This window comes from Xiphophorus couchianus, chromosome 15, assembly GCF_001444195.1.
Source record: "Xiphophorus couchianus chromosome 15, X_couchianus-1.0, whole genome shotgun sequence".
Classification (NCBI taxonomy): Eukaryota; Metazoa; Chordata; class Actinopteri; order Cyprinodontiformes; family Poeciliidae; genus Xiphophorus; species Xiphophorus couchianus.
This window is the reverse complement of record NC_040242.1, coordinates 21210580-21228776: the sequence shown is the minus strand read 5'-3', so window position 1 is coordinate 21228776 and position 18197 is coordinate 21210580. Positions and strand designations below refer to the sequence as shown.

The window sequence follows — 18197 nt, the reverse complement described above, 5'->3', positions numbered from 1 at the left end:
GACAAAGACTTGAGACTTACTTGAGACTTGCAACACAGTGACTTGGTCACACCTCTGTTGTAAGCTATTCGGTATGCAAGGGAATAACAATTTGCCGCTCAGACTGACAACAGCTGCAACAGCAAGGAGCTCACACATTCACACTTTGACAAAAGGATGCAGAAGTCATGATTAAAGGTGTCCAAGGTGATGACAGCTTTCCTGTCTTTATAACTGACGAGTTGGCAGGAATAATCTTAGGAATATTTCCATAAAAATAAATCAAACCACTCACCAAGTCAAATATTTGGAAAACAAGACTGCGGGCCTGGACGCTCACCTTGCTCAGGATGTGGACCAGCTCTCCTTCCTTGAGGCTCAGCTCGTCCTCATTCTTGCCCTCGTAAGCATACTTGACTTTACAGAACTCCTTCGCCGAGGGAGCTGCACATAACAAGACGATGTACAATAACTAACACAAACACGACAAAACACAGCTGGAAATACGCATAAGAACATGACGGAGTTCAGCTTATGCAGCTTTAAAGTTCTGATCTCTCAGTGGAAATTTCTGCACATTCTTGGCAAAACAGTTTCAGAGAAGTCTGGTTGCGCATCATAGTTTAAGCCTCACCACAGATTCTCAACTAGATTCAAGTTTGGTCTTTACTGTTTGCTTTGGATTGATTTTGTGCTGGCAGGTGAACCTTTGCACCTGGTCTCTGACGAGCATTCCCTCAGCATGATACTGACACCATCATGTTTGAATGTCATTGGCATTAGAAAAAAAGTAAAATTTTAGTCTAAAATGTCTCCTGTGTCATTTACATGGTCTGCTGCATTTCTTATCCTTTTCTATTTGAGCTTCTCAAATAAGGTCCAAATTAATGGAATGCAGGAGACTTTTTTTGTGTGTGTTTGACACACACCTCCCCCAAATTTCATTAATGAAAACACTTTTCAAAGTATTGTGTTTCACTCTATAGCAGCGTTTCCCAATTCCGGTCCTCAGGCCTCCCTGCTCTGCATGTTTTAGATGTGCCTCTATTCCAGAGCAGCTGATTCAAATGATTGCATGACCATCAAATGCTGCAGAAACCTGTTGATCACCCATATATGCAATCCAGGTGTGTAGCAGAAGGAAAACACCTAAAACATGCAGGGCAGGGAGGCCTGAGGACCGGAATTGGGAAACGCCGCTCTATAGAAACGATACAATGTAGTTACAAATTTACACCACTAGGTGACACAGTTGCACAATTTAAGCTGAGATCAAAGACTCCTTGTTAGTAATCACTAAGAAAAAAATCTACAACCATTCTCATGCAGTGAGCATCCACGTGTTATTTTAAAATATATTTAAATTTGGTATTTGAAGTAACATAGAATCATGCAACGTACAGGAAGGTCATTTCCAACCACCTCGAGTCACAGAAAGCAATGAAGATGTCAGCGTGCGACTCACATCTTCCCCGACCAGAAAAAAAAAACTACATACAAAAATGAATAACCCAAATTTAAAACCTTTGATTAGCGTATTTAAGGCTAACTTAAATGTTTAAAGTGCAATTCAAACATTTTAAGGCCTCTATTTTGAATTACTTCAATCAAAATTAAATTAATTTTGATGTGAGGACACCATGAAAAGACTAAGAGAACAAAACAGGGCAAACTTAAGAGCTGCTCCCACCTTGAGCAGCACAACTCTGCAACAATGTATTGAATGTTTTCAATGTATTAACAAGGCAGGTTTGCCAGTTGTATCATTCATGTTACAGTTTCAGGCTGTAAATGGGTTTTACCTTTGTGCTTGCCGTCTACTTCCACCCTCTGGGAGTCAGTCATGTTGGGATGGGCAGGCTTTGCGGCTGATGGTAATGATGGGACTGGCTAAAATGAAGCAGACCATACAGATGGGAGTGATTTATCGGACATGAGTGAAAATGTGGCTTTGCGCGGAGGAGTCTTATCTGGAAGACAATAGATACATGGAATACGAATGTCTTCCGCTTGTAGAAGCTGAATGTATGGCGACTAGAGATTAGAACTAATGGAAGTGGTGGGAAAAATCGGAGCCACAACTACGGTGCTAGCTTAAACCTGCCGCTGGTTCAGCACACAGGTAGGAGACAGGTGGATCAATGTCATATGAGAAAGTCTGATGCTAAAAAGAGAAGAGAGCATGCCACATGTGGTGAGGAACAGAGGAAAGTGAGGAGAGTTAGTGGTGAAACAGTGTGACGGCTGATGTGAAGAGAGACAGACAGAGAGAGAGAGGAGGGGAGAGTTTCAACACAAGGTTAAACTCTACGCTATTTAAGGAGGAGTGTTAATAGTGTCAGACAGCAGAAACACTGCATCAGTTTCTATTTGATATGTCAAGGTCAAAAATAGAAACAGAACGAGGATAAAATAAACCTGGGTTTCTGTTTATTATATAAAATTGGTATCCAGTCTGATCATAGGTGTCGGCGTCAGCATAAACTCATCAGACTAACAAAGACCCATGTGTTGGGTCTTTGTTAGACGTTTTAGGTAAACAGAGAACTAAGGATCTGAACATACAGTATTTTGTACAAACTAATAGGAAAATGTTTCACCACAAATGTGCCAAATCAGCAGAAAGACTGACAGCATGGTATGGGACATATTCAGAAGTCAGCTATTGTAGTAGAATTTAGGGTTGCTTGTGGTGTAGCTAGATGACTAAATACAGAGACCATTAGACCTCATGGAAGTCATCCTAAATGGGCATGATCTCAACACTGGGACCTCTGCTGCACACCTTTTCTTCAGACAGTTTCCAGATTGATTAGAAAGATTAAATGTTTCTTATGACAGTCTTAAAAAATGTATACGATATCTTCCACGTCTTTGTGGTTGGGTCGCAGAGGCAGCAGCGTAATCAGAGGCCAAGACTTCCCTCTCCCCAGTCACTTGGTCCAGCTCCTCTCTGGTGAGGTATCCCATAGCCACCTCCACTGGCTCAATGGCCAAGCTACTCACCCAATCTCTAAGGGACAGAGCTCACACCCTACGGAGGAAACTAATTTTAGCTGCTATTATCACTAATCTTGTTGAGATAGATGAGGGTAGGAATTGACATCCAATAGCAAACCAAGAGTTTTCCCTTACTGGTCTGTCTTTACCATGAGAGACTAGTACAGTGCTCACCAATCCACCTCATTCATGAACAACACCTCCTAGATCTTTACAGTCCTCTGCTTAGGCAGGACATGGAGAGAGCCCTCTACCTTCTCCAGCTCTAGATCATTGACTCAGATCACAAGGTGCCAATTCTCTGTCTTAAATACCACCAAGACGCTACTTCTCCCCTCCCCAAGCGGCTCACAGTAATAAAATCTAGTGTTGCTGTCATGTCATAGCTACTATTGTTTCTGGAGAAACTGGAGTATATCTTGGCCAAATTTAGAACCAAGAAGCACTCCCTCTCCCCCACCCGCTGTGAGCGGTCAGTCAGCTGAAGGATGGGAACTTTCCGGTATTTTTCCTTTGCTAAAACAAACAGAAAGTTGGCTGTTTGTAAAGATTCAGGATGCCTCCTTTTTAAAGGGAATAATGTTTCGGAATATTGGTTGCATGCCCTGAGAGTTAGCATATTTGCTAATAACAAACAGCTCATTTGAGGCAATGTTTTGGATAAATAGGCAAATAGAAGGGCAACACCTTGCACAAGAATTGGTATTTCTTTAAAACTACTAGAGAAATTCTTGCTACAGTAGCTTAAAAACTGTAGCACCCAAGTTTTTTGCACTTAGGGTTAGTTACACCCTAAGTTTGTTGAAAAAAAAAACTTGGGGTGCATTCACACAAGCTCTGTTTAGTCCACTTTAATAAAACTCCAGTTCGTTTGCGTAGAAAGCCCGGTTCGTTTGGGGAGGTGTGATTGCAGAATCGAATTCTGATGTGGATCAAAAAACATGAACTCTTGTCTGCCTAGATACCCAAATCTAGGTTTGGTTGAAGTGAACTCTGCTTCGGTTCAAATGCATATGTGAATGCCAAGCGGACCAGAGACCTCTCCTGAAGCAAAAAGTGGACTGTAGTGCAGGGCATTCTGGGTAAATACAGCCAAACAAACATATATCTAACACTAGCTAGATACGAGAAATACTACAACCACTAAAATCTGAAGCCACTCCATTTTTGTTTCTAATTTTGTGAAGAAGGAAGTTGCGCTCAGTGTCATGTTCAGAGGTATTGTTCAGTGGTTCATCAGAAGGTGAACGAGTTGCTCAAATGGTTTGGTTTGTTTAACAGTACAGTGAGAAAGAGAACTGCAATAGCTGAAAATCTAAAAAATGTTGTAAACTTTGGTCCTCAATCAAACAATGATCTCTTTATGGTCCATCTACTGGACTATCAGGTCAAAACACCCTAAAAGGCCCATTTAAGTAAACTAGAAAACCAGCTAAAACCTGAAGAAGGTCAATTCTTTTCTACCAGAGGGACTGAGCTATACTTTCTGCTTGCTTTGAGAATCAGACCAGGCTACAGTTTCTGAGAAGAAGACAAATATTTCCCCTTCACGTGAGTTGGACAAAAGTTTACACTTCAGCAAAGTGAGAAACGTGTTGGGCAAGACATTATCTGGTCAATCAAGTACCCCATCACACCCCCTCTTTCTGCTTTATCTGACCAGACATACTTTGCTTGTGGACAACAATAGTTTTATCTTAAGTTCTGCATATCGTAGCAAAACTCTATCTGGAGTCTTCGTGAAGCTCTACTGTCATTGCTTCTCTGTTATACTAGAACTTGAACCGCTCAATCGCTTGAAACCTCAATCGAATTTCTCAGGGAAATCTGTTAAAATACATGGTTCACAAAGAGTTGCAGGGCCAAACAAGTTTGTCATCATTACCTCTATAGATGACACAACCATCATGGGCAGGTGGCCATGCTTTCTTCTTAAAGAAATGGATAACTCTCTCGTCATACTGCTGGATGGGAATTCGTGAGGGTTAAAGTTCGCCCCCTTCTAGTTTCTGCAGTTATACATATGATCACAATGATCACACACTTCTGCTAGACCACCAGACAGCATAAGAAGTGCAGCAGTGCTTTTTGTCCAGAGCACTACAGAACGGGAGATGAGATGGAAGCAATGCAATACCTGCCTGCAAATCCACAGGAAGAAACAGAAGATAATCTGCACTTGTGCTGATGAGAGCAGAAATAAGTGTGTTCATAACAAACACAAACCAGACATGAATTTTAATGGAGGCATCAGGAGTGTGAGTGTTCAGCTCTAAGGGGGTTTTCCTAACCTGTGTACTCAGATTAGTGAGAACCAGAGATGGTTCTGGACACTCCGATCCAGTGTTTCTACATGTGATACCAGCCGTACCTGAACCGGACCAGCTTTGTCTTTCTCTTGGTCTTTGACTTTCCTGTCCTCTGTGCTGGGGTTGGACTGCATTCTTAGTTTCACCGGACCGTCTCTGAAAATGTTTCCGAAGCCGACGCCTATGATCCGCCTGGGTTGATGGGTGGCTCCGTTTCCCGAGTCCGGCTGAGGAGATGTGGGAGTGGCAGGTGGTTCTGTTCCACTTCCGTCTGCAAGGAGACCCAACAAAGTCAGATGAACACGTTGCTGCGATCTCCTCCAGTCCTGCATTGTCCAACATTGACCGCCTACAAGAAGGAACGGAGCAGAAATGTACTATTCTTGGGGAAGTTCAGATCCTTCGGTGTTTTACTTTGGATTAATCCTGCAAGTTACAAAGAACTTGTAATTTATTGCACATGTCAAGTTCTAAATTAGGATTAACTTGACATTGAAAGCTTCAAAATTAGATTTAAATGCTGTAATTCCAATAAAAAATACTGAATGATGACTTGGTTCTATGAGCGTCGGACCACACTACAACCAATAAGAAGACTCTAGAAGCAGACTTTGAAGACTTTGGATAAAAAAAGTATCGAAGATAATTGTATGATATTACATAAATATGACTTTTTGAGTTGTGAAAACATGATAATTTATTCAGATGTCATTACTTATATATAAACTACTTCAAGGTTTGGCTCCCCCATCGCTAATAAAAGACCTTGCCCAATTACATTTACAATCAAACATAAACACAACAGCAGTTAGGAGGGAAGACTGTAAAATACTATTTAGGGAAAATTCTTTCAATCAGTTTTATTTTATGTTTGGGCTTCAAATCCTTGAAATACTCTGCAGTTAGAACTAAGAAACGATACATCACTGAACTTGTTTCAGTCATGTACAGTGATGTAAGTCACTTAAGCATTATCGACTAGACAATCAAAAATGCTCTCAGGTCTTGAACAACTTTTAAATCATCTTTTTTTTTCCTTCTGGATGCGACTTGCGTTTTCTTTACTCCAGGTTCTGACTCAATACTTTAAGCACAACATTGGAGTGAAAGAGTGACAATGAATTCACCTGTCAGGTTGTCAAAGAAAATCTCAAGTATTTATGTATATTTAGAGAGATCAGACATTGTCCAAGATCTGAGGCTCATTCAGCAAACTGACTGTACCAATGCTTCTTCCACTTTTATTTCTGTCTCTGTTCAGTTGTGTACAGAGACAGAGTGACGTGCTCAGCTATTAAGGCAGCCCAACTCCAGGCCTCAGCATGATCAGCTTGCAGCAATCAGTGAATTTGTATGCATGACTTCTTCTCCCTGTTGTGCTGAGACCAAGGTGGCAACGTTCTAATTGGGACGCTGCATGCAGCCTGGCACATTTCGCTCAGCCCCACTGCCGTCTGGCAGCACAGAAGAATAGGTGTGACCGCTTCATTCTTTCTGACTTTACATAACAGTGAGGTATTAAAATATGTATTGTAAAAGCTGGGTTCTGAATTACTGGTATGGAATTATCTTTTTTGGAGTTTTAATACACAGGAAAAAAAAAAAGTGAAACTCAAACAGTGAAATAAACCAAGTGACCGAGTTTCATCCTGCCCACTTCTAACATAAACAGACGATTTCTCTGTTTTGCTTCCAATCTATCTTATTTTATGTTTTTTATAAACAAAAGCATGATGCTTCCACCACCATTCATCACAGTGTAGAATTTTGTACAAAGTGTAATGTATGGAGTTGTTTGAGAGGTTCAAATTTTCTCCCTGTACCTTCTGCTAGTTAGGTAGAGAGATAGAGAGAAAGGGACAGAGAGAAAGATAGATATAAAAATTGAAAAAAAAAAAATTTTCTAAGAAAGAAAAAGATAGAGAAAAACATACAAAACAAAAAGTAGAGAGACGGATAAAGACAAAGAGGAAAAAATAAAAAAGAGTAAGAAAGAGAGAAGGAGAAAGAAATGTAGGTGACATGGCTTTAAAATAAAATCTCAGCTTTTCTTCTTACCAGATCTAATTTTAGTTGATAAAAGTTTCCATTTCTTTTCTTAAAAAGTAATTGCAAATGACAGAAAATATTTTCAAAAACTTGTCTCCCCCTCCCCCAATCAGTCCTTCTGGGAGTTGCCCTGACTTCAAGGTCTAACTAAATACTAGCTGTAAAACAAAATGGTTCGTTCCAGGCAGATTGACATCACTCTAACATTTCCCACAAAATAAATCTTCAGAGACAGTAAATTTGATTAATCAGTAAAACTGATTTATCACCCATTCACAGCTGGTCAGACACATTAAATGTCTTTTAGATAGACTAAAGATTGTCTTTCCTCATAACTGAAATCAAATCGGAAAATTTTTGGCTCCATGTTTGACGCCCTTGGTGACAAAAATCTTGCTGGCAGCAAATCATTAAGTGTCTATTTGGGATGTTAGACAAAGTAATTACCTTTTAGTCTCTTTGATATTTACACGGAATGAACTACAATCTGTAAATTTCCACCAACTCCCACTGGAGTTTCCTTCCAGTGTCTTTCTTCTGTAGGCAGCACACACCTTGACATCTGTTCATACACTGCAAAGACCCATTGTTTTTTTTTGGTAACATTTCTTCCAAATGTCAAACCCAGAGTAACATTCCAGTTCCCCCACAATGATTTAGTTTTCCTTTTGCTGCCTCCTCTGAGTCTGCAGTGTATCTAGAAATGCTGCTGAGCCCGTCAACTTTACCAGGTTTGTCAGCCGCCGTGTCGTTGGCTTCTGCCTCCTCTCCTGCAGCCTCCAGCTCTTTGACGAAGTTGGATGGAAACAATCCGGATTTGCCGTTGAGACTGCCGCTCCACCAGCCCTCCTCAACCTGCCACAGGAAGAAAATAAATCGGAATCATCATCGATCCTCTAACATTCTGACTTTCAGGTCGGTTGGATGAAGAAACAAAACGTTTGCTCGTTTTGTCTGCGTGCTCTGACTTGCAGAGAACAAAACCAGTCAGGAGATGCTCAGCGCTTTAAAAACAAGCCAACAATGTGGGATTCTTGCTTCAGCAGACCCACATTTAAAAGGAGCTGGTAAGATTCCAACCATGAGCAGAGTACATGACTGAAACGTTTAAATTACCTCTTCTAGGATGTCGACGACGTCTCCGACTTTCAGCTCCAGTTCATCTTCGTTTACCGGCTGATAATCAAACAGTACCTTGCACTGCCTCCTCTTCGGCTCTGTTGGGACGAGGAAGAAAAAACCCCCAAAAATAAGTATGTTTATATCAAAAAGCGTCCATGAGTGTCTGTGGATCTGTGCTCCCTTTCAAATGTCAGGGTCTCGCAACTGTTAGAATACTAACAGGTAAGTAAGCAAAGAAAGGTGCAAAACCTGCTGGGGGACCCACTCAGACTGCGCTGTGGGAGACACACCCAGCCTGAAGGCCGGATGTTTAAGAAACATCAGATGTAATTCACAGACGGAAAACCAGAAAAACATCTACGTTTAAGAAAAAAACAACAAAAAAACCCAACTCTGTAGGGTGAACTGTGGAAAATTTGTAACTCTGTAGATTTGCAGTGGAAAATGTCGCCGTGAATCAGGTCAAACTTACAGCATAAAAACAGAATACGCTGAGGGTAGCAGCCGTGAACACATTTTTATCCAAATTTTACAATGATTCACCATGACTGGTATTAAATTAATATTGATTTACAATAAATAAGTGTGAGCAAAGTTTAATTTTCAAAACCAGCAAAAACGTTTTGCTGATATTGTTCAAAGCCCGCTGAATAAGAAACCGACCAGAGCTCACTCTGGCTGTATGAAGCATAATTATAGCATATAAGCTAGGGGTGGGCAATCCTGGTCCTCGAGGGCCGGTGTCCTGCAACTCTTAGATGTCTCCCTGATCCAACACACTTGAATCCAACAGCTGAATCACCTCCTAAGAACAGTCAGGTTCTCCAGAGTCCTGCTAATGACCTCATTATTTGACTCAGGTGTGTTGAAGTAGAGACACATCTAAAATTTGCAGGAGACCGGCCCTCGAGGCCTGGAGTTGCCCACCCAAGCTATCATTACCTTTTTGGCTAATTTGGACTTAAAAACTCAAGTTGATTTACTAAATGGATTAAGTTATTGTTACTCATTGTTTTAGTGGGAAGCCAACATGATATGATATTTAACTTCAAAAGTATTTTTGAATTTGAAATGAAAGCAATTAAGCTAACATTAGCTTTGCAGCTAATTTAGACTGTGAGCTGCCGACCATCTGAATTTAACAAAATGTTTTTATAAAACTAATACCTATTGGAAAATACTTCTAATCCCAAAAACAAAATTAAAAAAAATAGTTATGGGTAGTTAAGATGCAGAAACAACAAAACAAAGTAATTTTTGTGTTAATATCATGATTACTGACTGCGTATCTATGGATTCATCTATTTGCTGCGTTTTCATAGACATCTAGCTTCAAATTATTCAGAGAAAAGTCACCAGGACTTTTCAAGGACATTGTATTCAAGGACGTTTTGGTTGTACCTCTAAGAGTGACGATAACGATGACTGTAAATGCTAGTTTCTGCAGTAGCACTAAGATGGGTTCCTACAGTACTCTCTGGTTCCGATTGTGTAACAATGAGGAGAGTCAAAGTTAGCAACTTAGATGGTAATGCGTCTCAAATGAAGTCAGAAGAAGCACAAAGATTATTTAAAATGGAAACTGTATTTCACGTTATGTTGAGACATGTTTGAAAGGAGTCAAAGCTTTCCTCTCCGTCTGTTATGAAACATGCTGGACTTAAAAATGTCTCCAGCATTTGGGATGTCTCAGAGTTGAGATAAGGATCTATATTCTCTAGGAACACACACAAACAGACTCCGGGTTCAGTCATGTTAGTCAGGCTGAGCAATATATATATTATATGTTAGAATATATCCTTGTTTTAAAGATGTGATATGTATTTTAGACGCACACAGTACCATTTTGTAACACAATCAAGTAACAATGTTACCTTCAGTTGTTATAAAAATGCTGTATATAACAAACATAACTTAAAAAAAATCTACTTTGCTATTTGACACCTTGAAAATGGCCTTCTATCTCTTTAAGAAGCTCCTGCTCTCTTTGACATTCCGCCTTCAGCACTTATGCAGCTTATTAACTGCATAAACTTATGCAGTTTATTATGCAGTTTGCAACCGAGTCAGAACTTTACAAAACCCAGAGATCCAAAGCCTGGTCAGTAAATTCTGACCGATGTATCTCTAACAGCAAAGGTTTTCAGGCAGATCAGATATTTGCCTGTGATAAAACTCTTATCTTACAGGAAAAACAACATAATTGCCATTTTAGGCACATACTTAATAAACAGAGAATCCAGCTGAAATTCCTGTCAGTCTAAACAGGAGACAGATCAGATCTTTCTTCCTTTCACACTTCCAACAACAGGAACATTCTGCTCTATGAGGCTTGCTTTAAGACACTCATCACTTTGTGACAGTAAATAGACGGTAAATAACAGATTTAGCATTTAGCTCGAGAAGTTCAGGTTTCACTTCATGTTTTCAGCTTTGATAAGCCGAGCGCTCTCTGAGAACAGAAACTCTTAGACAGCAGTAAGAGCACCAGATGCAAACTGTATCCGTTATGGTATTACTGAGCAAGACTTGACACATGGCGGTATGCAGCTCACACACACAGCTGTAAGCATGACTGAACATGCAAGCTCACACACATACCAACAGAACATCATGAGGTCAAATTTAATTAATGAGATAACAAGAAATGTTCTCAGGTTCAAACTTACATAATTTGACTGGAATTAATCAACTTAGCCATGCTATCTTTTGAATACCCTTTTTAAAAAATGGGAAAAAAATCACTGTCCATTTTTCATATGACTGGTCTTTGAATAAACGTCATTTGCAATTTCACTGACATGCAGTATATGCAGCCGCTCCCAAGTAGGCGGGGTTTGTTGCTCTAACGCTTCAATAAGACGCCGATGTGACGCCCCCACAAATTTGAAATTGTGGGGGTTTTTTGTATTTTAGCAATTTACTGAAAATGTTTTGCACATATTTGACATGCAAACGCAGCTCTTATACCACATTGCAGTAGCTTCCTTTGTTCTGTTAACAGAACAAACTAGCACAACCAAAATATTTGACAAAATAAGATTGGAAACACAAAAAGACCCAGCAGTTAGGTGAGCTGGCCGGTAATATCCAACAATGATAATACTAAGGTGAAGTTTATTATATTAGTAGTAATCATGACAATTAATATTTAAAAGCAAAGCAAATGAACATGGATGAGAAAAAAATGAGCACAGGGTTTGTTGGGTCCAGCTGAAACAAAAGGAGCAACAACATGACTAGGGTTGTTTATTAATCACAACCTGGCTGTAATGTTAACCACTGAGGTGATTCCACACCTGATAGTCTGGTAGACTTGGTTGGATTGGGGACCAAAATTGCAACATTTGTTACATTTTCAGCCTCTGTGGTTCGCAGTCTCACTGCACTGTGTCAAACGATCCAAACTCACTGAAAAACCTGTTCCCTCCGTCGCCTGTGGTGGCGCTGCACCATGAACTACTGAAGGAATCGACATAAAACCTCTGAAGAAGACAACTTCCTTCTTCACAAAATGTAAACAAAAACGAAGTGGTGTCATATTTTAGCGGTTGTACGATTTCTCCATTGATATACATTAATGGTTTGAACATCGCCTATTAGCCGCTAACGCTAGCAACGCTCCTGTATGCCATTACTACGCAGTGAGTCATGTCCACAAAACCAGACTGTTCCAATGAGGGATGAGCAAGAATCCGTCACAAAAATGATGGTAGCACCTTTATTTCTTACCCGATTTCTATAATTATGGCTTAATTTAAAGCTAAGGAAATTGCTGATGTTTTAATATGTAAAATATGCATTCACTCTTGATATAAATCTATAAACAGCTTAGTCTCTGTTAAGATACAAGAGAGGACTAAGAAAAGTGCTATTTTATATAGGTCAATAATTTAATATTACATAATCACCGCTGTTAAAATTAGTTTGACCAGAACTGAATGGGGATGTTGTGGAAGGAGAAATCCCGTCTCTTACTCTTTGATGCTGCGGGGGGCATGGGCTGGAATCCCCCGGTGGGGATGCCGATGACGCTTATCCTCTTGACCAGGTTGGCCACGCTGCTCTCTCTGCCCTGAGGCTGGCCGGGCTCCTCCTTTGGCTCATTTCTGGTTTCCTTGACCTCTTTGGGATCCTTTTTCAGCTCCTAAGGAAAAACAACATGAAAAATAAGTGTCTAACACTTTAACTTCGAGCAACATTTCCCATATATTGGGGGGGGGGAATCAGCAGTTTTCTCTACAATGCAAATGAATGCATCAAAAAACAGGCTGTGGTCATCCAGAGCACTGCTGAATGTGGTCAGGGGGAACGTTCCATACAGGAACTGTGCACAGACACATCAACTGGCTTCAATAGAAAGAGGACGTGTAAACCAGGCCTGGTGAGGAGAAGCGAAATGCGACCTGTGGCAGCTGCTGCAGCCACTCCGCAGGCGCGACGTCATAAAACTTTCAAGACGCTCGTGTCTAAATGGAGCGCCTGGCCTGCTGCTGATTCCAGTCAAGTCAGGGAGTCTGGCTGTAAAGAAGCTGCCAAAGAGGCTGATTCTGGGAAACTCCCGAACAAAATGTCCAAATCGTACAGAGAATCAGGAATGGAATCAGGGCTTCCCCACCGAGCTCAGAGACATGTGGTCAAACCAGGGAAACAGGTGCTGCCATCACATCTCTGTTTAATGACCGAAAGTCTGTAAATAAACTTAAATCTCCACCCAATATAAAACTGCAGTGTGCATCACAGATGATCTCTGCGGTTGCAAGAGCAACAAAGTCAGATGTTACATTATTCAGCCTGAAGTCAGACTAATGTTTGGGTGGAGCGATACAGTGGAGGAGATCTGAGTAAGCAGTAAGATTGGAAATTATTAGATGCTGCTGACAAGCTACTAAGTTGCCAATGTGGAATCTGTGTGGAACAATCTTTGAATTGCAGATTTATACTCCAGCTCAGACGCTTCACTTTAGCTTCCCTCCATTTCCTGCAGCTTCACATATTAACTTAGGAGGGAAGAAATGGCAGCCGCTACACTGAACAGAATTCTAGTTGTAATGTTTTAGTAGGCTTAGTCTTACAGTCTGAAAATAAAACTACCAATAAAGCAATTTTCAGTTCCCTCACAATTTAAAATAAAAAATTAGCAGCTCGGACATAGTAAACATCATACAACATCAGGCGTTAAATGCAGTTCTGCTTTGCATCTTATGAATATGTGAGAATAAGCTGCAACTACCATAATTTCTATTACGACTATTGAGCTACAACCATTAACTTTGAAAAGAAAATAAATTTTACACACAGAGCACTTGTCTATAGGCGGTAGATGTCCATGTTGAACGTACTTTCGAGGGTTTCCTTTTTAGTTTTTGAGAAAATGTTTTATTATAATTGACTTTTTATTTCCCCCCACCATTTATTATTAACAAACTTATGGAGAAAAAAAATTACAAACACCCTAAGCAAAAATTGTATTGGTTAATTTACTGTTTATTTGGCAGCTGATGCTTTTTCCATAATCTAGATGAAACTGTGCAGTGAAGCTAACTAAAAATGAGAAAATGAACTTTTAAATCTCATCAAACTTTTGCTAAAATAAGTGAAAAATTATAATTTTTCTGCATGACATCCAAAGGTATTCTTCATCATCACGCTGCCTTTGGAAACACATTGGTGAAAAGCCGTTCAGCAGCCAAATCATAGTGTTCAAAGTGCGTGAATAAAGTAGTGGCTTAAAGTCTGGAGATTACGGTAGATTACTATGTAGCAGGTGATGCTAATAAAACAGCAGGTTTTACAGAAATCAGAGATCAAAAATCAGTCACAGGAATAAAGTGTGCATTTCTTATGTTCACCCAGAAAGTTATTAAATAGATAAATGTTTTGCTCAGTACAACAGTTCATAGACAGGAAGCTGCATCAACCAATGAATCTTATTCTGAACTTTTAAGATTGTTGGGCAAACTGCAAACCTCAAAAACCTGAGCCGTAAAATACGACATAATAGGTTTAAAGCATCTTTTCTTTATTTATTTACAACCCAAAAAAATAAAGGAAAGAAAAAAAATGTGCTGATCCATAAAGGTTGTGTACTCTGTAAATGTGTGTATATAGGTGTGTTCGTGGCCTCGTTCGTGGCCTACTTCCTGGTTTACAAATGCTGACATGAAAGTTCCAGTGGAGAGGAAATCCAGCTGAGTGTGAAACCACAGGAAACATTAAGATGAGTCCAGCATTAGCAGGTTTCTCTCCTGACAGACAGCGGAGGACCTGGACGAGTTGCAGGCCTGTTGCTCCTGGAGGCTCTGAGCTCCAGTCACAAAGCTACAAACCGCCAGCTCTGCACTTTGCGCTGGGAGCAACAATCTGCTCACAAGAACAAGCTTGTGCTGGCACCACACCCTAAACACACGCAGGGTGTTAATTATTTAAATGCGATGAGAAAAAAAAAGATTTTATTTCATTAAATGTTATTAAAGCAGACAAGAATTTCTTTCTTTTCTATGAACAGTTGAGATGTGGAAAAATTGACATTCTAAAAAAAGCTGTTTAGGCTTCATGTAGGCAAATCTGTTACATCCATCCATCCCAAAATCTGAGAAAAGTTGGAATTTTCCCAACAAATTCCAATGTAGTTGGGAAAATTAAGCCTAAAAGCCTTGAAATGAAACAACAGGAATGGCAAACAAAGTGTGTTGGCATTATTTTGTCTCATTCTACTTTACCATCATGAACTACTTTGTGCTGGTCTCACTAAAACCTAATCAGCAAACGGTGAAGAAAAACTTCATTAAGGTGCTTGTAAATGTTTAAATAGTCATTTCATCGTGGCTACAGGGGCTGAGGAATGAACAGGCATACGACACAGCTCTCCATGGGTGTGTATGTGTCAGCTGATGAGCAATAAAGTGAAATATTAAAAGGTAGCTATGCTAAAGAAACTCAAAAGTCATTACCGTAACTTTATTTACACATAGCAGGTTCTCAAAGTCATTTATATATTTACTAAGTTTAGATCAAGTAGAAACATCTGGTGTGAACAGCCGAAAATACATCAGCCTGACTATAAAGAGGCAAAAACACTAAGTGAACAGAAACCATCAGATTTACTCAACGACGATGCCTTGCTCCTCTGAGATAAACTAAACTCTGTCAGGAAAGCGGATGGTCGTAAATCCAGAGACACCTGAAAGCGACGTGAGCAAGTAAATAAAATCTCAACCCTCCCAGCTCTCTGTGTCTTCACACACAAACATCAGATTCCACATTTCCATCCTTCCAATCCTGATATTAGCATTTAGCCGTCAGCCGGCAGCCTTACCGTGTCCCATTCCCACATGTTTCCTGCCTCTTATCGCTCTCTGCGACGACACAGCATGCTAACCTGCAGTCATGTTGTTGGGGGCAAAGTTCAACTGCTCGCTCCTTACAGGATTACGCATCCAGGCCCGCCGGCTGCGGCAGGCTGCTTAGCGGATTACCTATCTCGCCGTGAGGATTAAAGGATCGAAGGAGCAGGAAGGAGAGACGAGGAAAGATGAGAGGAGAGGCCCACGGCAAAATGCTGACTCATAACATAAACTGTTAATAATACCAAATGGCTGAAAGGCACAAAGCAGCTGAAGAACTACAGCTGATTTCCTGCAGCTTGTTTTAACTGTAAAATTATTAAAGGTTAGTTAATCATGTCAGAGTTTATTATATTTAGTATGAGACATGGCTGTGCAGAGTGTAAATTCCTGCCTTTGGGGCAGGGGCTGCAGGAAAATGAAAGCTAAAAACCAAAATAGCCATTATCATTATCTTGCGAGGAGATGTCTGTGACAGATGGAAGAAATAAAAATTAACAAAGTTCCTGATCATTAAGAAGTGAGCACAAGCTTTCACTTTATGCAGCTTTTTTTTTTTTTTATGCAACATATTTTGGTGTCGAGCATTTTTTTAAAGAAAGATTTTCTTTTGTCTTAAAAACATGATTCTTTGTTTTACACATAAAGTTTGAATTCATAAAAATCACACGAGGGAAAAACATCTTGTAAAATTAAACCCGCTTCATTTGTGTATACAAGTATTTTATTTACACTTGATAATTCATTTTTTCCTTTGATGCACTAAAAGTTTTGTGTGATTTTGTTTGTATTTATAAAGAAATAGATTTTTTCATTCTGGTGACTGATTATAAGAAAAGTAGGGGGCAGGGAGAAGCTTGCTGTTACTTATTTGTTTTAAAAAGCAGAAAATGTGGAATATTGTCTGTGATATTAGTGATATTTACAAACATTGGAGTATTTTTTGGCATTATTGCCCACCCCTTCATGATGTTTGTGTTTTTGTCTGTTTTGTAGCCTCACAACAACAACCTGAGTGATCCACCTAACCAGTAAGTAAGCCACACCTGGAGCTACTCTGATAAAATTCAAGAAATCAATACAAGACCCATCGATGGTCTCCCACCTTAACAAAGTTATCTGGGAAGACCCCTCTCCTCCCGTTGAGCTCTCCCTCCATCCAGCCCTCCTCCTCGATGTAGCGCACATTCTTGATGATGTCACCCGGCCGCAGGGTCAGCTCGTCGTCGTGGAGCGCGTCGTATTCGTACTCCGCTAAGACCTCTGCTCCAGACGGGGATGGGGAGAGAGAGAAAGGGAACAAAAATAAGCAAAGCAAAACAACAAGAAATGTGAATCAAGATCCGTAGAACCTTAAATCATCATAATGTGATGCTAATAAATACAAACTGAGTCAGAAAATTAATTCTTCAATGTGGTTGGAAACGTGCTGCATAGTTCCTGTACTGATTAAAAAAATAAATAAAAAATCAATTGCATTCATCTGAAACATTTTAAATCAAGTGTGCTTATTGTAGGACGCCCCTAGCAAGAATACACTTCAGTTCTTTAAAGTATGTCGGCTTGATTTGGGACAAAATAGCAATAATAATCTTGAATATTTTAGTTACTGAAGCTGAATTTATTTAATATCTGAGCGTCAAAGCACACAACCTTTATTGTTCCTAGGGAAGAAAGCAGAAAGCCGGCTGATTGATTTTCTTCAAAAAATTTTCTGAAAAATTATTTGCTGAGTTCCATGTTTTAAAATACAAGTGTGCAATAGTTTGGGGGATACACAAGAAGATTAGGGTTAACCCTCATCGTCTTTAATTGTAAAAATATCAGAGACAGTGTTTCAGTACAGCAGAGAATTGAAGGCAGAATAACACAAGTACATCTGAACTTTCATTTCATTTAACACTGGGACTGGAAGAAGACATTTCAAATATCCCAAAATAAATAAAACAACCAAAACAATACATAAAATGGATTATAATGTCTCAACAAAACAAATTTGCCCTTTAAAAACCATCAATCACTGGGCTCAGAGAAAAAAAAACAGGCAAAAATACCAAGTTTTTTAAAATGGCAGCTTTTAAGATTCTCTATCAAGATTAAGCAATGCAAATGAAATTTATGGAGCTCATTTTAATTTACCACGCGATTATCTGGTTTATTGCTTATTGTTGTGGGTTTAATCGGTGCATCCCAATGCAACACAAAACCTCTGCTGGATCAATCCTCTCATCTGCTGTGGAATCGAGTAGAGAAGAAACATGCTGGATTATTCCTTTACAGTCCCTCTCTGACCACCTTCCACATGACAACAATCTCCATGCACCATTAACATCACGTAGCATGACACACCGCACAGCCTTGATGAAGTTCCTACAGCAGGCCGTGTGATTGG

At 39.8% G+C, this 18197-nt stretch overlaps 1 protein-coding gene across 3 annotated transcripts in view; it reads right to left on the bottom strand.

Annotated features, from left to right (window-relative positions):
• The window catches only part of cd2ap (CD2-associated protein), a 53374-nt gene that overhangs the window by 24831 nt on the left and 10346 nt on the right, over window positions 1–18197 (bottom strand). For 2 of the 3 annotated variants that reach the window (XM_028040018.1, XM_028040019.1), the window contains exons 2-8: window positions 16911–17068; window positions 12438–12606; window positions 8454–8554; window positions 8066–8192; window positions 5351–5559; window positions 1782–1869; window positions 320–423 (exon numbers count right to left, since the gene is read on the bottom strand). In XM_028040018.1, the coding sequence (XP_027895819.1) occupies window positions 320–423; window positions 1782–1869; window positions 5351–5559; window positions 8066–8192; window positions 8454–8554; window positions 12438–12606; window positions 16911–17068 (956 nt within the window). Of the gene's footprint in view, window positions 1–319; window positions 424–1781; window positions 1870–5350; window positions 5560–8065; window positions 8193–8453; window positions 8555–12437; window positions 12607–15777; window positions 15853–16910; window positions 17069–18197 lie in introns of those variants that run through there. The other variant, XM_028040020.1, reaches the window with a different exon arrangement.